The sequence below is a fragment of the Equus caballus genome, chromosome 6 (assembly GCF_041296265.1).
Source record: "Equus caballus isolate H_3958 breed thoroughbred chromosome 6, TB-T2T, whole genome shotgun sequence".
Lineage (NCBI taxonomy): Eukaryota > Metazoa > Chordata > Mammalia > Perissodactyla > Equidae > Equus > Equus caballus.
In genome coordinates this window covers 86,782,772-86,806,937 of record NC_091689.1, presented here as the reverse complement: position 1 = coordinate 86,806,937, position 24,166 = coordinate 86,782,772, and the positions used below count along the sequence as shown (strand labels likewise).

The 24,166-nt window shown below is 47.1% G+C and overlaps 1 protein-coding gene across 5 annotated transcripts in view; it reads right to left on the bottom strand.

Moving 5' to 3' along the window:
- Nucleotides 1-1,687: 1,687 nt before the first annotated feature.
- The window catches only part of IKZF4 (IKAROS family zinc finger 4), a 32,486-nt gene continuing 10,007 nt past the window's right edge, over nt 1,688-24,166 (bottom strand). Inside the window, exons 2-9 of one of the 5 annotated variants that reach the window (XM_005611295.4) lie at nt 18,494-18,629; nt 18,264-18,315; nt 11,544-11,648; nt 10,280-10,540; nt 9,449-9,616; nt 6,723-6,872; nt 6,113-6,244; nt 1,688-5,491 (exon numbers count right to left, since the gene is read on the bottom strand). In XM_005611295.4, the coding sequence (XP_005611352.1) occupies nt 4,731-5,491; nt 6,113-6,244; nt 6,723-6,872; nt 9,449-9,616; nt 10,280-10,540; nt 11,544-11,648; nt 18,264-18,303 (1,617 nt within the window). In that variant the 5' untranslated portion in view covers nt 18,304-18,315; nt 18,494-18,629 and the 3' untranslated portion in view covers nt 1,688-4,730. Of the gene's footprint in view, nt 5,492-6,112; nt 6,245-6,722; nt 6,873-9,448; nt 9,617-10,279; nt 10,541-11,543; nt 11,649-12,919; nt 13,014-14,793; nt 15,354-18,263; nt 18,319-18,493; nt 18,630-24,166 lie in introns of those variants that run through there. The other 4 variants (XM_014741006.3, XM_070271620.1, XM_023643760.2 and 1 more) reach the window with 4 other exon arrangements.

Below are 24,166 nucleotides of genomic sequence, written 5' to 3'. Positions count from 1 at the left end.
TAAGGGCTTTATTGCTATTAACTCATTAACTCAACAAAGGTTAACATCTGTAAGGCACTAGGTACTGTTGAGTTGCCTGTAAGGTAGGTACCATGATTATTCTCATTACAGATTGAAAAACTGAGGTGCAGATAAGTTAAATAACTTGCCCAAAGTCACACAGAGCTAGTAAGAGGTGTTCAGGCTCCACTATGCTATGCTGCCTCTTACCTAACAAACAAATGGATGGAGATATAGCCTGGATCAGTGACTAAACGATTTTGACTCAGACCCATAGTAGAGGTATATTTTACATTGGTACTCAATACATACACAAACACATGTACACACACATGCAAAACTGAAACACAAACTTCTTGAAACAATACTTACCCTTAGGACATAAGGTGCACTGGTATGTTTTCTATTTTATTTTAACAAATGTTGATCAAGTCCCATAAAGTGATTTCACCACTCATTGATGAGTCTGGCCCCTGACTGAAACATACTTTCATATGTATAAGCTCCATTTACCTCTGAAGAGCCTTCAGAAAGTCTTTAGCTTTGAGCAGGAGTGGCTATCCGTGGGCATCCAGCCACCCAGTTGTCTCCAAAATTGAAGAAGCTAGGGTGTCAAGGGGACCTCCCAGCATTTGGACCTAAGATGGTACAGACTAAGATCAATTGTTCATTTGTGAGTCATTCTGGAGTCAGAATATACCAGATTTGCTTTCCCTCCAACAACCCATGGTTTCTCTTAACCTCTAACTCATCTTATTGGAGTTAAAATTTATTTTCTAATTTTTGTTTTGGCTTCAAAAAACTATACCCCAGGTCTCTTTTGACCTTGAATTTTGTTAATTTCAATGGGGCATGAAAAATGATAGGCTCTAGATGGAAGCGTCTCCAATTTTCACTTCAATATCTCATGGAAAACAGAAGGTAGACATTCCCGTATGCAATGGCAGTGAGGTAGATAGGAGAGAACAGAGTAAAGTTTAGAGTAAAGGGGACAAAAATAGTTAATGTTGAAGACAGAATCAACTTAATGTTCCTATCTTGGCTTTTCTTGGATTTTTGTAGCTTGGGGCTTTCACTGGCTGCATTCCTTGGCATAAAGGGATGTGCACAGACTTTGGAGTCACATATCCCTGGGTTCAAATTTGGCTTCTGTTACTTATTAGCTGATCGGTCTCGGACAAGTTATTTTATTCTCTCCTTGGGCTTTTATTTCTTCACTAGTAATGGTATCATTCCTTGGTAGGTTGTTTCTACAATTAAATAAATACTTGGCACATGCTTGGCCTTTATGAGATGCTCAAGAAGTGGTAGACCCTATTATGATCATCATTCATGTTATTGTAACTTGTTATCTCCCTGGGTATATAATGTGTTTTGCACATTGTACGGTGTAGGTACTTAGAAAAGTTTGATGAAGCCCTGCTTTGGATGGATAGGCAACTTGGACTTACTTTCTCTTCTATCTCGAAGGCACTCTTGGTAGGAAAATCTCCTCCACTTCCCATTCCAGGTTGAAAAGTCTTCTGTTCTTCTAGAGCAACAACTTGAGCATTCTTGCTTGGTTTTCTCTGAATCTTAGACTTGTTCACCTTCAAAATGTTTAGCAGTTGGTATAATATGCTGCAAGGAGGCCCCCCTCCCTCCCAGCAGAAAGGCAAGGCAAAGGAAGTCTGCAAAAACAACCAGGGGTGTTAAATTACTCATGTTTATTTATAACAGACCTTCAGCCAGTACAGTACAAAACTTACAGTAGTATATCTCCGTTACACAAATATTTACTTACAATATATTACATATACAAAATGCTTTGCAATAAGTCTCAAAAGCTAGTTTAACTCCCCTTGAGAAAGGAGAAAAACTCTTTAAAAAAAAGGAGGAGGGGGAAAACAGCGGGAGAGGAAGAGGTGAAGGGGTAGGTCCAAGGAGACACCAAGCATAGGCTACAAATGAAACCCTGGGAGAGAGAGAAGAGAGGTGGTATTGCACTTGCTTCTGTGGGGTTTTTTCTTTTTGTTCTTCGTAACTTCTGATTAAAAATATATATAATATATATATATTATGTACACAAGGAAAGAAGCTGCCAGAAGTATTACAAAATCCCATCCGCAGCTTACACACTGACACGAAAAGACAAAAGTCTGGAAAAATGTCTATTTAGAAATTTTTTTGTGTGGAGTTGATTTTGAATATCAATATAAAAGGAAAACACCTCTTATCTCCATGTGGGTTTCAGTGTATTTTTTTTTCCTTTTTCTTTACTTTTTTTTTTTTTTTTTTATGCAAAAGGAGCTGGGAGAGAGCATGAGGATGTTTTGAGATTCCAGAGCTGGAAGGCTCTGGAAGGCAGGATTTTGTACCTTAGACCCTGGTTAAAGTGCAGTGATGGTCTGGAGAGAGACAGAGTGCTCTTCTCTCCCCTCCTTAGCACCTGGTCTTGCCCTTCCAGTCTCTGCTCTCATGGGCTCAGAGTACAGCCTCAGAGCATAGTCCTTCATGTTTCAGGAGGTTACAGGTGCCAAAACAGACTAGGGGAGGGGATGGGGCACCCTAAGGCTCTGATACCCTAGAAGGGACCAGTCCTTATGAGGTGTCACCAAATACACAGCAGACATAGAAGAGGTGGTAGGGGCAGGTCTAACAGGAAGGGGCCCAATAACCAGAACAGTTGAGGAGAACCCCAGATATTTATCTCAGCTCTGCTGCCATCCTGAAACAAGGAGTCATTTCCCTGGGGTGCTGTTCAGAAGACTCTCCCCTTCTCTAGAGACCACTCTCCTCCCAGCTAACTCCCCCATACTCTGCCCCTGGCAGCATCTGTTTATTGCTACATTGTCAAGAAGAAACAATCAACCCAAAACGCCCCTCCCTGACAATCTGGTTCTCTTGGGGAGACCATGTAATGGAGGAGAAAAAGGAGGAAGAAGAGAGAGATTTTCTGGGTCCTCCTTCCCATATGAGGATAAGGTAGACTCTTCTTAGAACCCTTAAGGGCCCAATCCCAGGGTTTGTTCCTTAGCCAACCCTTTACCATCCCCCTAAATTATCCCTGATAGGGAGTGAGAAAAGTAGGAGGCAAAAGAGCCAATAAGGAAAGGACATGTGGAAAGAAAGATGGAGGGGAAGAGAAAAGGAGAGAGAGAGAAGGACCAAGTGTTACAACTTGTGAGGTGTTGTGTTTGGTTTTTACTTTCTTTTTCTTTAAATATAGAAAAACAGCCTTTGGTTTGAATCTCAAGGAAGCAGAGAATGGGATGCTTGTGGCCTACGGCCGGGAACTCTTGTAGAAAGAGACCACCACTTGCAGTGGAGCTGTATCTCCTCCTGCCCCCTTCTCACTAACTAGGGCACCCAAACAGCCAGGGGTCTCTGCAGTAGCCAGGAGGAGAGTGCCCCCTCCTGCCCCATATCTGGGAGCTAAGTCTAGAAGGGAGCAGGTAAGGATGACCCCCAGCTCAGTTGTACCCATCCCATTCTTGCTGGGACAAGAGTGGAATGGCATGAGGGGCACATGCCCTTGCTCATCCTGGGATAATTTTTGGTTATACTGAAAATTAGAAGAGAGAAAAGAGACACCCTTTTCTCCCTGCCACTGATCCTAAGAACAGGGCCTAGGAGCCCGGGAATGAGAGGCTGAATCCTGCTGGGAGTGAAGAAGAAGGCAGCATGACTGAGGGGTTGAGATGCCCCCGTCATCAGGCAGCAACCCACTAGTTTCTCATAGGACAGGGACGGCAGGAGCCCCTGAGAGCCTAGTAAGGTCACTAGAGGGAAGAAGTTTGAGAGGTGGAGGAGAAAGAGAAGAATTCTGACCCACCCCCTTCCCATGCCCTGGTTCCCAGTTAGGCACCTGTGGCTCCCAATGTGTCTGAGACAGAGGACTGCAGACCTAGCCTTGGCCCCTGAGAATATAAAACTGGGGCACTCTAAGGAGAGAAGAACCACCACTGAGTAGACTGGCGGGTTGAAGAGAGTAGAGCAGTGTTGGGGGTTGTGAGAGGAGGGAAGAGATATATCACATCCTAGAGGGTGATCCCGAATGTGGGCTTTGGGGAGCTCATATTCCCAGGGGGACGTCAAGAGGACCCTGAGTCCCACGGGACCTGGGGACAATTTCTTCAGCCCCTCCTACTTCCGAATGAGGAAATTCTTAATTCATTCAAGAATAGTGCAAGCTGCCTAAAGTGAGAGGGCACAAGAGGTATGGAGTACCAGGTTGAAGGGTCCCAGAGAGACTTAATGCCACAGAGCTAAGGGAGGGCCAGAGGGAGCTATTGGCATCAAAACTGAAGAATTAGATAATGAGAAAGGTGAGGCCTTAAAGCAAGAAGCTCAAAGTCTCTTAGCACTAAGAGGAGCTTCCTACCCCTGGGGCTGTGGGAGAAAGCTGGATCAGAGAGAGAAAACTTAGGTCTTAAGTGGAAGGGGACTGTGGGCAGGAGGGTGGGGGAGTGGCAAGTGACTGATAAAAGTTAAAAAAAAGCAAAAGAAAAATCAACTAATTATATTAATAAATAACTCAGTGAGTATGCCAGGATGAGAGGAGAAGAGAAAAAAGAGAAACAAGCAAAAGACCTGTTTCATCACAATGCTTAAATCAGTCAGGGAAGAGGAGGAGAATAGGGGAGGAGGGGGCAGGGTCAAGTGTGAAGTCAGGTAGCCAGTGGTAGGGACAGGCTAGACTCCTATAGGAAAGGCAGGGGGGTGGAGGGCTGGGGGAGGGCGGTCAGTTGCTAGCCCACCTTGTGCTCCCCCCGGACAATGTGGGAAGAGAACTCGTACCGGTCCTGGCTGTGGTAGCCACAGATGTTGCACTCGAAAGGGTCTCTGAAGCCATGGCAGCCCATGTGGATAGTGAACATGACATGGTCCAGGAAGAGGATGCGGCAGTGCTCACACTTGAAGGCCTTCACGGGCTCACCGCTCTCGCCCACCACCCGAAGCACTTCCTTGGAGGGGCCTGGGGTGCCCCGCAGTAACCCCTCTTGTGGCTTGGGGTCCTCTTTGGCGTAGGCAGGACTGGGCCGGCCCACCACAATGGTGGGAGGAGGCTGGGGTGGGGGACCCTGAGGGAGGGATACTACCCCCCCAACCCGATCTTCGTGGTTGCTCTCTGTATCTGTGGAATCCTGGCAGCCATTGCTGGGGGATGCCCCAGGGTCAGTCAGGGGGCCTCGGGCCCGGTAGAGGAGGGGACCTCCATCAGCCAGGTCCTCAGGTCCCTCACCTGCTTCTCGGGACCCTGGAAGCTCTAGTCGACCAGGGAGGGGCTGCATCTGGGTGTAGACAGAGCTGATGACAGGCGTGAGTTCTGAGATGCAATTGGTAGGTGGAAGGCGGAGGGGACGTAGATGCTCTGCCCCCACAAAGGCCAGAGAACCTCCAAAGCCAGGCTCTAGGCCATGGTGTGCCACCAACTCCACATCCTTCTCATAGCCGCCCGAGTTCACATCATAGGGGAGGTCCGAGAGGCTGAAGCGCATCTGCTTCTCGCCTGTGGGGAAGAGGCTCTCAGCAGGGCTGGCTGGGAGAATTCCTAAGCTCCTCCAGGATTACTTCTTTGTTTTCTTACCCATGGGGATAGCTGTAACATTATTTGCCACTCCTCATTTACTTCCCGGGAGGTCAGGTCCTCTCTGGGGCCACTCCCCAACTCTAGGCTGTAATCTTAGAGAAGGACTCACTCCCAGCCCACTGATCTTTAATACTTCCTTCATTACTCTCTGTGAAGCTCCAGGTCCTTGGAGAGCTAATGACCAGGGCCAGGTGCGGGACCCCATACTCACCTCCTCCCTCTGACCCTAAGGGCCCTTCTCTCAGCCCCCATAGACTCAAGTCCTCGATATTCTCAAAAACTGGGAGAGCCTGCGCCCCCTGACCCCCTTCTCTTATAACCACCACAAGAGCCCTCAGCACGACCCCTCTCCACCCTTTTGAGGTACGTTCTCCCTCTTCACTCCCCTCCTGTTCTGGGGATAGGTGCTGAGCACAGAGACCACCAGCCTGCTTTCCTTCAATCAAACCTCCAGACCCAATGGGTCTAATGGCTACTGGAGCTCAGATTTAGATGAGCTGTGGCTTGAAGCTGATGTCTCTTCCTCAACTGGACTCTTACCTACAAACTTCTGAGGGGTGGAACGCTTGCGTTTGGTGAGGCTGTTGGCCAGACGATCAATGAAAGTTGGCCGCTCAGAAGATGAGTGCAGCATGGAGTCTGGCACCATCTCCAGGTCACGTATCTCATCACCTAGTGGGAGGGAGGTAGGGACAGGTAGTAGCAGCTGAGTGGGGGTAGCACTGGCCCAGTGGCTTTCGCCTGGAGAAAACCAGCAGGTCAGTAGCCACGGAAGGTCACTCCTGGCGCCTGGGAAATGGTTCTGCTTACTTCCCCCCGTCTAGAGCTCATCGCAGCAACATTTCAGATAATTCAGAGACAAGTACATACATGTGACCCTTGATGTCATGTTTCCTTGTGTTCTCTCTCCCATTAGACTGAGGAAATAGACCAAATCCTCCCCTACCTCTGGATTTCCCTGTAGCACCTACTATAGGGCTCTGCACCACCTGGAGTGCTTGGCAGATCTGTGAGATAAACTGTCCCTTTTCCATAGACCTCATCCCTTTGTGGGGTGCTGTGGGGGGGATTCCAGGTGCTGGAATCACCCTGTCCTGCACTCCCTCCGGCCCTGCCCTCAACTCCCCCATAGTCCTGCCCACAGCCCCACCTGGTTGGCCAGCCAGAGCTTGGGCTTCAGTGCTGAGACTCTGTAGGTAGTTGTGGCACCGCTCCTTGTGCTCCTCCAGGGTACTCTGCTGTTTGTAGCTGCGGCCGCAGTAGTTACACTTGTAGGGCTTGCCCACTGTGGGAGAGGAAACTGTGGAAGGGAGAGCAGAGAAATAACACGAGTTACTTCTCCCGTGTCCTGGTTCCACAAAATCATCTAGGAGCAAATGTACACTGCCATGAGGAGGAAGGGATGTTGCTCAGTTGAATTCTTCTGCTTGTTTTCCCTTCTCCAACATCAGCTGCAAGCATGGATGGACGACCAAACCTTGGAGAAGAGGGACAACACGCAGCTATGGGAGGAAGAGGGGACCCAGGGCACATAGCTTTGGTCTGCGGCGAGGGGACCTCAAGATGGCCAGATTGCTGCTCAAAGGAAGGGAGGACCCAGGGACTTTGCAGGGGCACATCCCTGGCAGGCAGTCTGGCCCCACCCCAGGATCTCAGAGTCTGGGGCCCAGACTGTGGTTTAACCTTTCCATGTGGCAGGCGGGTGTAAGTGCTGTTTATCAGACAAGGGGATTTTTTTGCTTACGAACTATCTGCTTCGGTTTGGGGGAAATTGGTGGGCTGGGGTGACAGAAATGACAGCCCTTAGATCTGCCAATGTGGGGAGGGGCAGATTTCACTGACTTTTACTTGTACTCTTAGCTCCATCCCTAGCCTGGTTTTACTGCTTATTTTTCTTTCCGACTCTCTACACTGAGATAACAAGAGAGCCCCAGAAAAACCATCACTGAGAGAGAAATTCTCAGAAGAGAAAAATAATAAAAGAACAGAGAGGAAAAGAAAGGAGAAGAGTAAAAGGAAGAGAACACCAACTTTGGGTTTTTTTTTTTAATAAAGAATAGGTTATGAAGATTTTGTTTCTACTGAAGAAAAAATGTTGGGAAAAGTGAGATTGACTCTTCCTTTAAAGACAACTTTTGAGAGATGCTGTTTGTGAGAGGAGAGAAAAAAGTGAGAGAAACAAGGTATGGTGTATTTTATTTTATGTATCTTGCTACTTCCAAGCAGGAGGCAGGAGACGGTGTCTCCAGGAGGCTGGTAATTATTAACCGCTCCCCTCCCCCCGACTTGCTTAAACTGGGGCCTGACTCAGTCAATCCACTGCCATTTTGCTCTTGCTCTGGAAACCCTAGTATTTGGGGGATGATAAGAATGCCATGGTCCCCATCCACTCAAGACTTTTGGGGAAATGGTTTAACATCTGGATAAGAAGCCCCTTTTTTCTTATAGTGTGGGTTGTATTAGAAAGCATCTCATAGAGTTGGGACCAGACAGTATAACTGTGTCTGCTTCTGTCCCCAGTAATCTCCTACAGAACAACAACATCCCAAATCCACCCAGCTGGCCTAGCTGCGAAGGGGCCAAGCCATCCTTGTTGCAAACCAGCAGGGGGAGCCGCCCCTTTTCTGAGGAAAAGGGCGACTCTGGCCCTTGATGGGGTTCCAGAGAGGCTGCAGAAAAGCTCTGTGACCTGAAAACCCCCCGTTTTTTTTTCCTTCAGAGCTTCAGTTTCCCTGTCAGCAAAATGGGACTAATAACATCTACCTTGGAAGTGTTATGAGGATCGCATGAGGAGACATAAGTGAAATGCTTTGTAGAATGTAAAGCATGAATCAACGATCATTCACTCTCCCTGTTTCTCCACATAGATAGAGACAAAGGTCCCAGGTCCAAGGTGAGAGAACCTAGAACGAGGCAGGTGGCTAGAAAAGTGGAGGGTGGTGAGGTGATTGCTCTGTGCCTTTAAATCCTGGCCCAGGAGTTTAGGAAAAGAGAAAAATAGCAAGGAAAGTTTCCAAGGACAGACCCTACTAATTCTTTCCCCTCTGCCCTTCTTCCTGCCTGTTCCCAATCTTGAGCTCCCTCCTTCCTGCCAGCTCAGCTCCTGGCCTCTTCCCAAGTCCAAGTCAAAAGCTTAAAACTTCGTAAAATGCTTTAAAAATGCTATCTGTCCAGCTGATTCAGATGTTGATTCAAACAGCCTTGGCTGGGCTAGAAAACCGGGTTAGTCCAGTTCCCTGGCATTATGCCAAACACTGACCTCAAGGAACCCTCTGGACTTGCTTTTGCCTCTGGAAAGGTGACAACTTCTTGGAATTGGGAACAGAAATGGGATACTCTTTTCCTAGGCTTCCTTTCCTCCAATTTGGGAAGCCCATGGATGGTTTCAGGAACCAGGAGGAAGTAAAGGAGAGGACAGAAGAGTGGTTGGCAGAGACCTCTGATATTTCTGGGGGAGGTGAAGATGGTGACATGTGTGGGGCCTGGGGCAGATGGAGTGGGAGGAGGGGTTTCCCTGGCGCTCAGAAGTGGGGGATGATGGGGCACAGATGGTTCTGGAATCAGCATGAACTTTAAAAAACAAAGTCAGGGAGGGTAACTGTTAAGGAGCCAAGAACATCGCCATGCTCCTTTTGCTCCATGTCAGAGAGTGTGGCAGGCATACAATACCCCATCAAAGAGTCCCCCAGATTCCCTGTGGGGCCCTGCTGCCCAGAGCGGCTGTTGGAGAGGCAGGGCCCTATCCGTTCTGTGAGTGCTTGGCCCTCCTCAGTGACGAACACCGTCACTCCCCCAATACAAGAGAAGTTGCTGAGCCTTATTTACTGGGTGTACTAGGCTCCCGCTTCCCCTTCTCCCACTGGACAGGTCACTGACCCGAGTGTGTGCGGAGGTGGCCAGTGAGTGCGTCACGCCGGCGGCAGGCATAGTTGCAGAAGGGACATTTGAAGGGCTTCTCCCCAGAGTGCAGCTTGATGTGGCGCAGCAGGTTCCCCTTCTGGGTGAAGGAGGCACCACACTGGTTGCAGTGGAAGGGCCTTTCACCTGCAAGTGAAAGAGCAGATCCCAGAGGGCCGGGCGTGAGGAACACTGAGGCTGAACATAGCCCCCCACCCTCTGCCCCACACTGCCTGAAGGAAGGTGCTCAGAACACGTTTCTGAGAGGCAGGGCTGTGCTGCACACACAAATCTCGCTTTATAAATATCCCTTGGGAACAGTCTTACCCTGGGAAGGTGTAGATTAGAGGTGTGTGGCAGGAAGAAGGGCACCAGTCCTGGAACACTGGGCCAAAAGACTGTTATCAAAAACCAAGCCCCATGGGGCCCACTCTGCCCCAGGAGCTCAAAGCCCAAGGAAGAGGCCTCTGTTTTTTTGTATTTTTTTTTTATCGTGAGATGGGATAAAAACATCCTGTCCTACCCCTGTTGAACTATTGGGTCCTTCTTAGGCTAAAGACCTTCCCTTCCCGCACCTCCTGAGAAAAATATCAGCTTTTCTTTATAACACCTGAGGAAGGTGCCAGGGAAGTAGAGGTGTTGGGGGAATCTAAATTCCACGACCCCCTCCTTTTTTTCCCTCAGCTAGAAAATGTGCTGGGAGAGACCTTCCCTCTCTGAGACTACCCTACTCTAGGCAAGGCCTCCAAGCACTGCCCCTGCCTCTCCAGACCACCCTGGGAACTCCTCGCAGACCCCTGGCTCACTCACCTGTGTGGCTGCGTTTGTGCACCATGAGCACGTTGGGTCCGATACAGACCATGCCGCAGACATCACACTTGAGCTTGCCATTGGGCAGCCGGATACCACCAGGGGAGTGAGGCTCTGGCCCACTCCCGTCACAGTAGCCCAGGGGCTCTGACAATGAGTCTTCCACGATCACACTATCATCCTTTTCCAGGAGCCGCTCATCTGGCCCCAGCAGTCTGCTCGACTCCTCATCGCTGTACATCTCCACCTTGATGGAGCTGGCTGGAGGGCGGGATGGTGTTTAGGATAGAGCCAGGCAAAGGGGGGAAGCTGCCCCCAGGCCAGAATGGCACTCCTGAAGTCCAAAAGGCTGTCTCCAAGCCCTGAGACATTCAGGCTTTAAAAGAGGCCAACATTCTAGGCATTGTGTGTGGTGATATCAGGGTCCTGCTGAGACCTGAAACAACCTTTTCCCCCATCCCACTGACCAGGCAAACAGGCTTCAAGAGAAAAAAAGTTGGGGTACATAGGATGTCTTCTGTCCATAGAGAGAGGAAGAGGCTAAGGGGAGCCTTGTTCTCCACTCTCTTGTCATTAAGAAAGACGTCTGGCTTGGCCCAGGGCAGGAAGCCAGCAAGTAACAGTGGCGGGAAAACGGTCCTAGGAAGACCGAAGAGACAGAGGGCTAAAGAGAGAGGAAAACTGGAAGACAGACATGGCTCATCTTATCCTCCCACCCAAAAGACTGAGCCCCTCTACTCCCCTCCATAAAAATCTGGAGACGGGGATGGAGGAGGGAGGAGCCATTGAGGAGAAAGCCCTGGCTCTAGCTCTGACCTACATTCCTGGCTATTCCAACCATTTAGAGAATGTCACAGATCTAGGGCCAGCTGAGGAGGGGCAGTCATGGGGACCTTGTCTGGGCAGGAGAATGGGGGGTGGTGGTGATGAGGAGATCTTTCTCATCTCTATTTCGTATCTAACTCCAGCTTATGACCATTTCTATCTGCTTGCTACTCCAACTCCAGAATTTCTCCTTTGGGGCCTTTACCTTAATCCCACCCATGCCTCTTTTAATTCCACCCTGATCTGGCAGTGACTGTTCACTCTCCTTTCAGAAATCTGGAAATCCCTAGACACTGAGCTCCTTAGCGCTTTTAGAGACTCCGAGCAGGAAATCAGAGGGAGGCAGTGATGGGGAAATGGCTGCCAATGGGAGGTAAATCAAGAGCCAAACACAAATGGGGGTGCCTAGCGCCAGGGAAGGGTAGGAGGTTGCACTTACCACTGAGTGAGCGGCTGGGAGAAGAGTGCTGGCTGTTGGGGGTGCTCACCGAGGGCCCCACTGGGGCCCCGAGGAACTCCTTCTCCAAGGATGAGTCCCCGCTACCTTAGAGGAGAGAACAAGAGGGCAGGTGAAGCTGCAGCTGGAGCCATTTGCTGTCCATCGCCTAAAATTTTTAAAATTCAGTAAGGTTTCACAGCATTTCTCTTGTAGTCACGTACAAGGCAGTGTTGTGTGCTTGGGACCATACCTGTGCCCTCGCCAGCCTGGGTGCCCGGTGCTGACTTCCGCGAGCTCAGTGGCTGCGCCTTGCCCACCCTACCTTTATCTAGGCCTGAGGGGAAGAGCATCACTGCCTGACGTCCACAGGAAGCAGGGCTGGGGCTGGGCGGGCCAGGGTGGAGAGGAAAATGGGGGCCTCAGGAGGGAGGCGGTTCAGGACAGACGTTCTTCCCTACTGTTCCTCTCCGGAGCCCCCAACACCAGGTTCGGGATCTGCAGGAAGGGCAGCTGGAATTGTCCCTGAATCTAATGATAATAATAGTAATCATAAGGATAGCAGCTAACATTAATTGAGTGCTTACTATGTGCCAGGCATTGTTCTATGCACCTTAAATGAATTGTCTCACTTAATCTTCACAACAACCCTATGAAGTAAGTGCCAATATTATCTTAATTTTGCAGATGAGGAAACCGAGACACAAAAGAGGCTATGTTACTTGTCCAAGGTCACACAGCTGGTAGTGGTGGAACTGGGATCTGATGACAAACAGTAATTGCCCATGTCCTTAACCACCAATAACACAGCCGATTGGGAGTCACTGCTTCAGTAGGGGAGAGCTGGGTCCGTTAGACTGTCTAAAATCAGCAAAAATTTGACTACTCTAGAAAGCTTCCTATCTGATACAATTCCAGTCACATATTTACTACCTGATGTTCCCTTGACAATAAAATAATAGTTTATTCTCAATATATTCATTTTAACTTGTTACAAATTGCTTTGCAAAAATGCTTTCGAGAGCTTCATGTTTTTAAAAATCAGATAACACTCCTGAAGATATGAATCACATCTTTAAAAAAAAAAATCCCTCCTCCCCACAATCTTCTATGCGAAATATAGGTGAAAGAACACACATGTAGATAAACATACACACAGACACAGACACATATCACATATGTAGACACACATAAAGAGAACACACCTACTAAGATAAACATACCCACAGCCTTCTACGTTATCTGCTAACATGAACATGCATGGATGTGTGCACATAGGCCTAAATATGGAAGAGACAGAGAGAGACAAACCCTAAAATTCATCCCTAAAGTCCACCTATTAGTACTTTACCCAATTTCCCAGCTATGTACATACTTACTTTCACAAAATAAAGATTCCATTATAAAATGGTTGGAGTCTTGGGCCTGAGGCAAGAAATCCGGAACACACCCTCCTGAGGGATCCCTCTCCAGCTTTGGTCAGTGGGAAGAAAACAACCACTCAGGACTTTGGGACCATTTCCCATTCATATCCTCGCCTAAAAGTCCCATTTCCCCCATTCTATCCCATCAAAGCCTGATTTTTCTATAGAAAAAGCCTTACAGCTTGAAACTGAGTTCCCCAGCTGGGGCTCTTTAGATGAGCCATAGTTATCTAAAAAAGTTGCCCCAAATCAGAACCACACACAGTATCATGAAGTGAGCATCTCAGAGTTGTGGGTTGAGACTTGTAAACTCAGACCCAGTTTTTAAACAGGTCCTTTCAACTAAGTGTAGGGTTTACTAAGGTTAGAAGGGCTGAAAGGGTATCTTCTGTTTCCTTTTCAAATGTGAGTGCTGACTTGCCCTAAATCACTTGATGTTAGTAATGGGGGAAGAACAGGGCTCTAGGCCCTGATGCTGAGTCCTTGACCCTAAAAGGATGAGTGAGCTTGCTGGAAATTCATTGCTAGTCCCAACCTATTTAGGCTGAGGCTGCCTCTTGGGGCCAGGAGCTTGATATATGGGGGAAAATATCCTTAAAGGGATATTTAGGGACATTAAGGGGAAAACATCCTTTGTGGCTCTCCCTATAGAAGCCCGGGAACAGGAGGAAGAGCAGGTGCCTCCAGAGTCACACCAGTAGTTCAAGAGGCTCTTTGATGCCATTGCCCTCCCCAGGATAAAGGTGAGAGGGAAAACAGGCTCATGTCTACTTTTATGGGGCTAATACATAAAAATGAATCCATTTCAGGGGTCAGAAAGTCTTTATGGGGCCCCACGGACTATGAGTTCTAGCCCGAGGGTGAAGGGGACTGGAGTCAGATTTAGGAAGTTCAGCAGTTCCTCTCTCAGCACCAGAAACCCCAGTGAGGGAATTTCAAATGCCTGGGACTCCCAAGAAATCCCAGACTGTCAAAGCCAAGAATTATGGCTGCTCTCAGGTCTCAGAGAAATTTTCTTAGTCAAAGTCATCATAGATTGGCTGAACCCCCAGAAGGCAAAGCCAAATCATGAGGTTCACATCAGAGGAACTAGGAGGTGGGTAAAGGGCAAAAAGCAGGAGGGAGAGAAAGGAACCAGGGCAACGTCCCACAGGCTCAATGTTTCACATATTGGAGACCAGCCCTCCGCTCCTGCCACCCGTCTGCGATCCCTTCAGAGTGGCTACCTCCAGGGAATAGCCATGAGGTCAGGGAACCTCCACACTTCTCTGCAAGGAACGTCATCCTCACTGCTTCCCCTTTCTTGACCATGGGCTCCAGGGTGGCAGGATGCTAGCCTGCTAGCAGGGAATAGTGGGTACAGGAGCAAAGAAAGACGCCCATCCCCAGCTCTATTGTGGGGAGGAGGCTGAGGCCCCTCAGATCTCTGCTCCAGGCTGAGGCATCTGCTGCCAAGGCTTCTCTTTACCTCGATTCTCTCTATTACCCATTCCCACCCAGGCCTGTCTCGGCATTTCACCCCGGGCAGCTCTACATCTGTCCCCAAGGCCTAATCAAGATGTCACCACAAGCTCCCACTGTCCAAGTCGCAGTCTTTGCTTAGCAACACCAAACACCCTTTCCCATCCTCCACAAGTGTAAGGAGGAACGCCCCCTCCCCCGCTACACACACACACACACACACACACACACACACACACACACGCGCGCACGCACACACAGCCCCCATCCTCTCCCTCTCCTCAGGCTCCAGAGTTGTTACTGAATTGGCTCCCTAGCCCCAGCACCACCCGTCCCCCCTCCACTAGCCACCTTCTGCCTGAACTTACATTATCCTTCCCTTGCCGGTGAGACCCTGGGGTGCGAACGCGGCCGCCGCCTTGGAAACGGCGAGGGAGTGCGGGTGGTGTGTGCATGTCTGCGTCTCGGTGGCAGGCAGGGGTGAGCCCAGCCACTCACCTTCCAGGAAGCGTGGATTCCTGGAAGTGAGGGGAACCGCCGTCATTTCGCAGGCAGCGGCAGCGGCACGGTGAGCAGGGGCCCAAGGCTGCAGCCAGCAAGAAGAGCTCAGCCCAGGGTGTATGTGTGTGAGTGAGTGTGTGTGTGTGTGTGTGTGAGAGAGAGAGAGAGAGAGAGTGTGAGTGTGTGTGTGTGTGTATGTGAGAGAGCAAGCAAGCAAGAGAGCACACGCTTCAATGTGTTTGGGGTGGGGGCTGGAGGGAATGTCTATGTGTGTCTGTTGGGGGGGATGCTAGGCTACAGCATCCCTTCCCAAGCCAGTGAAGGGGTGGGGTGGGGGTGTGCACAGGGAGGGGAGGCAGATGCCGTTGCCCTCGTGCCCAGCAGACAAAGAAGAACTGCACAACAAATGCCTGAGAGAGGCAAGAGTGTGTGCAAGAGAGAGAGAGAGAGATGGATGGGCCCTAGGGGTGGGAGGCAGAAAGGGGGGCCCCCAGGGAAGGTCCAATCCTCTGCCAGCTGGGGAAGCCAAGGCCCCAGAGGTCATGGGGCCCAGGACACCGGGCAGCTTCAAGGCTCTCAGATCAGCAGAAGGCCCCTCCCCCACCAAACTCAGGCACTCTCATTCCCTCCTTTCCCTCCTCCTCCAGGAGGGCGGTTGCTCTCTAGATCTGGGGACTGACAGCCCCCTCCTTCCCGGCAGGGAGAAGGCCCAGCACGGTCTGGTCTCAGGCTAGTGTTGCTCCATGGCCCTGAGCCCTTTCAGATCCCAGGCGAAATACTGGTATAATCTCCCCACTTCCCCTCCCCTCCTGTGCCCCTGGGGCCCAGCAGCCGACAGCCCTGGATGAATCCGCCTTCTATCAAGAAAGGCCTCCGCTCCCTTCCCTTCCAGAGGAGCTGCTCACTGATGTGCTGACCTACTTTGGAGACTAGATTTTCTGATTCCAAGAATTTGGGGGTGGGAGGGCCGTGAAACTTTGAGCTGCCTACCCCTGGATCCCTTTCTTCTGAGGTTCCCTTAAACATTTCATAGTCCCAGAAAACCTGGGACAAGCACTGCTCAGTCAATTAATTGCAGGAGCTGAGTTTGAGCAACTCAGTTTCCCTTGAAAGATAGGGAATGGGGGTGGGGGGATAATCCGTGTGGTAAATTAATGGACTCCTTCTTCTCTTCCTTCTCTCCCCCAGGAGGAAATGATCTATACCTTTTACAAAGAGATACAAGGAGAAAAGATGGGCTTTCGGAATCAGGTTCCGTGAGGTGGGAAAATCTCTTTGAAGAACAGGAGAGATGCCACCTTCATCAAGTAGCCAGGGGAGGGAAGGCCACCTGGGGTAGAGGCAAAGAGCTGTGATGACCTTGAAGGGGCTGGTGTGCTTTAGGAGGGGCGTACACTGCAGCCTTTCCCACTGCTTCCGTATCAGCCCAGAAGAGATGGGTCAGGGACGAGCTCTCAGACACCCCTCAAGTGGCCTGTCTCAGCCACGCTCTGCCCTGCAGGGCTGCTTGTCAGAGCTAATGTTAGCCCTCCTTTGGCTTTCCCTTTTCCCTCTCTAAGGCAGCTGCTGACATCTAGAGTTCTCAAAACACAGATGAGGAGTTTCTGGCTTCCACTTTCATTCAAAAACCATCCTGTACAGAGGCCTCCTCTTATCTAGGAAATGCCAACCTCCTGAAAGCAGAGAAAGCTTGGTTTCATAGCACAGTGAAGCAAACACCCTTAGAAGTTTTCCTCTGATACCCAACATTCTCCAGAGACAGCAATGAAAAGCGCTCCGTGGGCTATCTCCCCAGCCACCTTCCTAGTGTCTCATTTGCCTACCTTAGGGCAGGGACTGGTTTTTATCCATCTGAGTGTTCTCCAGCACTAAAGCAGGGTCCTGAGTGTATGTGTTGCTCAGTAGTGGTTTTCTGAATAGGCTTAACTGAGTGGGAGGTAGGAGGATTGGCTGGTTCTTCAGAAGGGCCACAACTTTAGTTCCAATAAAAAGTCTTTCAATTGAATTAGTCCCCTTGATCCCTGTCACTCTGTCCAGCATGTGGCAGGTATCGAATGCCTCTACCCATTCCAACTCCTTCCCTCCTTAAATGAGAAAGGGGTTGGAGTCAACGTCGTGCCTTATCTTCCCCAGGTGTTGACAATGACTCATATGTGTGTCTGACCCATCTTGCTATCTCCCTTAGGCATGCCCATAATTCCTCCATTGGTCCCACTTTAGGGTTAAAAAAAAAAGCTATAGGTCATTTCTACAGTGGTGCTTTGATTTCTGATGAGGATACTCATCATGTCAAAACCCAGTTCTGGCTTCCCTCACCTCTTATAATAATTTCCTGCCCTGACATTCTAATGTCCCCCCAAAATGATTCCTTCCATCTTAAAGAAAAACTCTTTCTTAGGCCCTTTCCTACACCTCAGAGGGAGCCAGATAAAGTTCCTCTTTTCTTTTCACCTTGTTAAACTTGGAGAGGATCCTGATTACTTTAATATCTCTAAAAGCCATTCATATTATAAGTGATGATCTCTTCTGTCTCAGTAAGAGTATTTGGCAGATATGAAAAGCTACAATATGTTATGATCGTGGAAAAGGATTGGGGGAAAGGAGAATTAGGCTCTAGACTCTATGTCTCTACTTCAAAGGCTGTAAATTGTTGGTCCACTAGTTGAATTCAGCACATAGATAAGTCTGGCTTGCCCCATGGAACATTTTAAAAAATATTGAGTCGTTATTTTAAAATGGAGACATTTCATATGAAATCTGGATTTTTGAGTTATCTTAAAATATTGGAAGTTTTGGCCACACTGGATATACATTCCCGCATGGCAGTGGCTGGTGGACACTGAAAAGCTGCTGCTTCTTGAAGTGGGACGTGTTCTCCAGTTCATGACAGTCCCCACTGTCCCCTTTCTCATCATCCTGACCCAGCTCACTTATTTACATACCTACCTGGCCCCTGCAGGCCTCTGAGGTTTGAAACCCTGCTCCACTCTCTACCTGGCTGGGACAGAATGTCATGTTTGGCTGGTGACCTCAGAGCACAAGAGAAGAAACCATATCTTCCTTCTATCTCTTTGCTTCAAATCATTCCTCTCTGATAGTCTCCACTCGTATTCCCCTCTTATTCCCTTTCTCCATCCCCCAAGAAGTCCGGGAGGAGAATCACTATTTAGGGAATGTAAAACGACCAAAATGAATGTGCACTACCAAGCACCACAGGCGTGAGTGTCAGCTCTGTGACGGGGGCACTCAGAGGTCCTGTGCTAGGCTGAAGGTTCTCCACTCTGCTCCACAGGACAGTCTGCTCCCAGCCCCTTACAGAATGCACAAGAGGGCATACCAGACATATAGGAGCGGCCATTGCAGTCTTCCATGTCCATCTCAGAGAGATTCTGCTGAAAGAGAAAATAGCTGCTATTAGAAGCCAGATTTAGGAAGGGAGGAGGTTTCTTTCTAACATTCTGGAGTCAGGAGGAAACCTAAAAGATCGCCGAAGTGTGCTCTGACCCTGACCTAAAGAAGAAAAAGCTCATACTTTGCCCTGGTGAAAAAGACAATACCCTGACTTACAAACCGCAGGGTCTTCTTCAACCCCCAACTTCTGCAGGCTTCCCCAGCCTCTGGGATGGAAACACTGTCTCATTCCAGTGGTCCTTGCTGTGTCGTTTTGAAAGTAGATCCTCTCTCCCTGTAGGTGGAGCTGATGCTGTAGGAAAGGAGACAGGTTATAGCTCAGCCCTCAGGAGGCAAAGAAACAGCCCCATAGAGGCCCCATACTTAGTTAAGGATGGGGTAGTAATAAGAGGAAGAAGAGGGATTCAGTCATTCAAGGGGTTCTTTTTTGGGTGTGTGGCAGGAGGGAGGAGGACAGGAAAGTAGAAGATGGAGGAGAGCGGCCCACCTCAAGTTCAGTGAGGAGTCCTCTGCTGAAGGTGTAATAAACAAATTAGACTCTTAAGGGCCTTACCCCACCTTCTTGTCAATTATGTTGCTAATGTTTATTTTTTTTTTAAGTGTGGGTGGGGGAGCCTGAATTTAAAATATAGGTTAGGCGCCGGCGAGGTGGCGCAGCGGTTAAGTTCGAAGTTCACTTTCTCGGCGGCCCGGGGTTCACGGGTTCGGATCCTGGGTGTGGACATGGCACCGCTTGAAAAAAGCCATGCTGTGGTAGGCGTCCCATGTATAAAGTAGAGGAAGATGGGCACGGATGTTGCTCAGGGCCAGTCTTCCTCAGCAAAAAGAGGAGGATTGGCAGTAGTTAGCTCAGGGCTAATCTTCCTCAAAAAAAAAAATAAATAAAATACAGGTTAGTCTATTTGAGGGAAGGCAAGCAGTAATTGGTAGTAGAGTATTAATCAAGAACTGAGAGCAACTAAAAGTGATAATTTGTTGCAATGAATTATCTCCTTAGGGGCCTGTGGGAGGAGGAAAAAACTCTATTTGGTGGAAATTTACATACATCAAAAATTGCTTTCACCAATTATCTAATGAAAAATAAATACCCCAGGGGCAGATTTTGGGGGGCAAGGGAACAGCCTAAGCTGCTACCAGGACTCTTGGTTTCTTTGACAGTTCTCACTGAGGCAGATGGATGAAAATTTGGTTTGCTTTTAATACTATATTGATAAAGGTGGGGGTGGGCGTTCTGGAGGGCACACAGGGGAAAAATATCTATTAGCCTGTTTCTCCCACAACCCGTTATTCTCAACAAGTTCTGTGGTCAGAGAGCCAAAGATGAGGGAGAGTAGTCTGGTACTCATGGGACCCCTTTCATTTCCAAATTATTAGGTCCATAATTGCCCTTTGGGATTTTTCAAAACTACTGCAGAATTCAAGATGCCACATGTGACTTCCCTCACACACACACCCATTCAGGAGAAGCAAGAAAGAACAGGATTTTCCCCATTTTCTGCTTGGAGAAACAGGCTCAGAGCAGTCAAGCGACTTGTCTTAGAGCTCGTGGTGAGGCTGGAACAAGACAAAGAACGCAAGTCTCCTGCCTCTCAGACATGTGCTCTTTCCATTAAACCATCTTGCTTTCTTTCAAAAGCCAGCGTACTCCAGGCCTTCATGGATTTTCTTGCTTTTCCTTGGTTCTAACATCAATTAAGGCAACTTTTCCTTTGGTGTGATTCCCATGGGAGTGGGGTCTGTTACTTAAAAAGGAAGAACATTTGTAAATGGGATTGTATTCTTGACTTCTCTTTCTGCTAGTTCATTACTAGTGTATAGAAATGCAACTGATTTTTCTAAGTTGATTTTGTACCCTGAAACTTTGCTGTATTATTTCTAATAGTTTTCTGGTGGATTCTTTAGGGTTTTCTATATATGGAATCATGTAGACTGCAAACAATGAGAGTTTTACTTCTTCCTTTCCAATTTGGATACCTTTTATTTCTTTTTCTTGCCTAATTACTCTGGCCAAAACCTCCAGTACTATGTTGAATAGGAGTGGTGAGAGTGGGCACCCTTGGCTTTTCCTGTTCTTGGAGGGACGGCTTTCAGTTTTTCACTAACTATGATGTTGGCTGTCGGTTTGTCATATATGGCCTTTATTATGTTGAATCACTTCCCTTCTATACCCATTTTATTGAGAGTTTTTATCATGAATGGATGTTGGATCTTGTCAAATGCTTTCTCTGCATCTATTGAGATGATCATGTGATGTTTAGTCCTCATTTTATTAACATGGTGTATCACACGGATTGATTTTCAGATGTTGAACTATCCCTGTGACCCTGGTATAAATCCCACTTGATCATGGTGTGTAATCCTTTTAATGTATTGCTGTATTTGGTTTGCTGATATTTTGTTGAGGATTTTTGCATCTATGTTCATCAGTGATATTGGCCTGTAACTGTCCTTCTTTGTGTTGTCCCTGTCTGGTTTTGGTATCAGGGTAATGTTGGCCTCATAGAATGAATTAGGAAGCGCTCTGTCTTCTTCAATTCTTTGGAATAATTTGAAAACAATAGGTATTAAATTTTATTTGAATATTTTGTGGAATTCTCCAGAGAAGCCTTCTGATCCTGGACTTTTGTTTTTTGGGAGGTTTCTATTACTGTTTCAATCTCTTTACTTGTGATTGGTCTATTCAGATTCTCTATTTCTTCTTGATTTAGTTTTGGGAGGTTGTATGAGTTTAAGAATTTATTCTTTTCTTCTAGGTTATCCAATTTGTGGGCATATAGTTTTTCATAGTATTCTCTTATAATCCTTTGGATTTCTGTGGTATCCATTGTAATTTCTCCTCTTTTATTTTTAATATTTATTTGAGCCATCTCTCTTTTTTCCTAGTGAGTCTGGCTAAGGATTTGTCAGTTTTGTTTATCTTCTCAAAGAACCAGCTGTTCGTTTCACTGATCCTTTCTATTGTTTTTTGTCTCTATTTCATTTATTTCTGCTCTAATTTTTATTATTTCCTTCCTCCTGCTGACTTGTGGTTTTGTTTGTTCTTTGTCTAGTTCTGTTAGGTGTGGTTTAAGATTACTTCTTTGAGATTTTTCTTGTTTCTTGACATAGGCCTGTACTGCTATAAATTTCCCTCTTAGTACCACTTTGGCTGCATCCCATAGTGTTGGTATGTTGTGTTTTCATTTTCATTTGTTTCCAGGTATTTTTTGATTTCTCCTTTGATTTCTTCATCGATCAACGGCTGATCAGTAGCATGTTGTGTAGTTTCCACATATTTGTCACTTTCCCAGCTTTTTTCTTGTAGTCAACTTCTAGTTTCATAGCATTGTGGTCAGAAAAGATGCTTGATATGATTTTTTTTTTTTGAGGAAGATTAGCCCTGAGCTAACTGCTGCCAATCCTCTTTTTTTTTTTTTTTTTTTTCTGAGGAAGACCGGCCCTGAGCTAACATCTGTGCCCATCTTCGTCTACTTTATATGTGGGACGCCTACCACAGCATGGCTTGCCAAGCAGTGCCATGTCCGCACCCGGGATGCGAACTGGTGAAGCCCAGGCCGCCAAAGCAGAACGTGTGCACTTAACTACTGTGCCACTGGGCCAGCCCTGATATGATTTCAATCTTCTTAAATTTATTGATGCTTGCCTGGTTTCCCAACATATGGTCTATCTTTGAGAATGTTCCATGTGCACTTGAAAAGAATATATATTTTGCTGTGTTTTGGATGGAATGTTCTATATATATATCTATTAAGTCATCTTGTCTAGTGTTTCATTTAAGGCCATTGTTTCCTTGTTCACTTTCTGTCTGGATGATCTATCCACTGAGGTAAGTGGGGTGTTGAGGTCTCTTGCTATTACTGTATTTCTGCCAATTTATCCCTTTAGGTCTGTTAATAGTTGCTTTATATACTTTGGTGCTCCTGTGTTAGGTGTATATATATTCATAAATGTTATGTCCTCTTGGCGGAATGTCCTTTTTATGATTATATAGTGCCCCTCTTCATCTCTCATTGTCTTTTTTGTCTTGAAGTCTGCTTTGTCTGATAGAAGTATGGCAACACCTGCTTTCTTTTGCTTGCCATTTGCTTGGAGTATCATCTTCCATCCCTTCACTCTGAGCCTATGTTTGCCTTTAGAGCTGAGATGTACTTCCTGGAGGCAGCATATTGTTGGGTCTTGGTTTTTAATCCATTAAGCCACTCTGTTCTTTTTTTAAAAGATTTAAAATTTTTCTTTTCCTTTTTTTCTCCCCAAAGCCCCCGGTACACAGTTGTATATTTTTAGTTGTGGGTCCTTCTAGTTGTGGCATGTGGGATGCCACCTCAGCATGGCCTGACAAGTGGTGCCATGTCCATGTCCAGGATCCAAACTGGCAAAACCCTGGACCAGCGAAGCAGAGTGTATGAATTTAATCACTCGGCCATGGGGCCAGCCCCTCTGTCTTTTTTTTTTTTTTTTTATTGAGTTAATGATAGGTTACAATCTTGTGAAATTTCAGTTGTACATTAATGTTTGTCAGTCATGTTGTAGGTGCACCACTTCACCCTTTGTGCCCACCCCCCACCCCACCTTTCCCCTGGTATCCACTAAACTGTTCTTGGTCCATAATTTTCAATTCCTCATATGAGTGGAGTCATACACAGATTGTCCTTCTCTCGCTGGCTTATTTCACTTAACATAATTCTCTCAAGGTCCATCCATGTTATTGCAAATGGAATGATTTTGTTCTGTTTTGCAGCTGAGTAGTATTCCCTTGTATATATGTACCACATCTTCTTTATCCATTCATCTGTTGCTGGACACTTAGGTTGCTTCCACATCTTGGCTATTGTAAACAGTGCTGCAATAAACACTGGGGTGCACAGGACTTTTGGGATTGCTGACTTCAAGCTCTTTGGATAAATACCCAGTAGTGGGATGGCTGGATCGTATGGTAGTTCTATTTTTAATTTTTTGAGGAATCTCCATAGTGTTTTCCATAGTGGCTGCACCAGTTTGCATTCCCACCAGCAGTGTATGAGGCTTCCTTTTTCTCCGCAACCTCTCCAACATTTGTTGCTATTAGTTTTAGATATTTTTGTCATTCTAATGGGTGTAAGGTGATATCTTAGTGTAGTTTTGATTTGCATTTCCCTGATGATCAGCGATGATGAGCATCTTTTCATGTGCCTATTGGCCATCAGTATATCTTCTTTGGAGAAATGTCTGTTCATGTCTCCAGCCCATTTTTTGATTGGGTTGTTTGATGTTTTGTTGTTGAGTTGCGAGAGTTCTTTATATATTATGGATATTAAGCCTTTGTCAGATGTATGACTTGCAAATATTTTTTCCCAGTTAGTGGGTTGTTTTTTTGTTTCAATCCTGTTTTCATTTGCTTTGAAGAAGCTCTTTAATCTGATGAAGTCCCATTTGTTTATTCTTTCTATTGTTTCCCTTCTCTGAGAAGGCATGGTGTCCGAAAAGATCGTTTTAATACTGATGTCAAAGAGTGTGCTGCCTACGTTTTCTTCCAGAAGCCTTATGGTTTCAGGTCTCACCTTTAGGTCTTTGATCCATTTTGAGTTTATTTTGGTGAATGGTGAAAAAGAATGGTCAATTTTCTTTCTTTTACATGTGGCTTTCCAGTTTTCCCAGCACCATTTGTTGAAAAGACTTTCTTTTCTCCATTGTATGCCCTCAGCTCCTTTGTCAAAGATAAGCTGTCCATAGATGTGTGGTTTTATTTCTGGGCTTTCAATTCTGTTCCATTGATCTGTGCACCTGTTTTTGTACCAGTACCATGCTGTTTTGATTATTGTAGCTTTGTAGTATGTTTTGAAGTCAGGGATT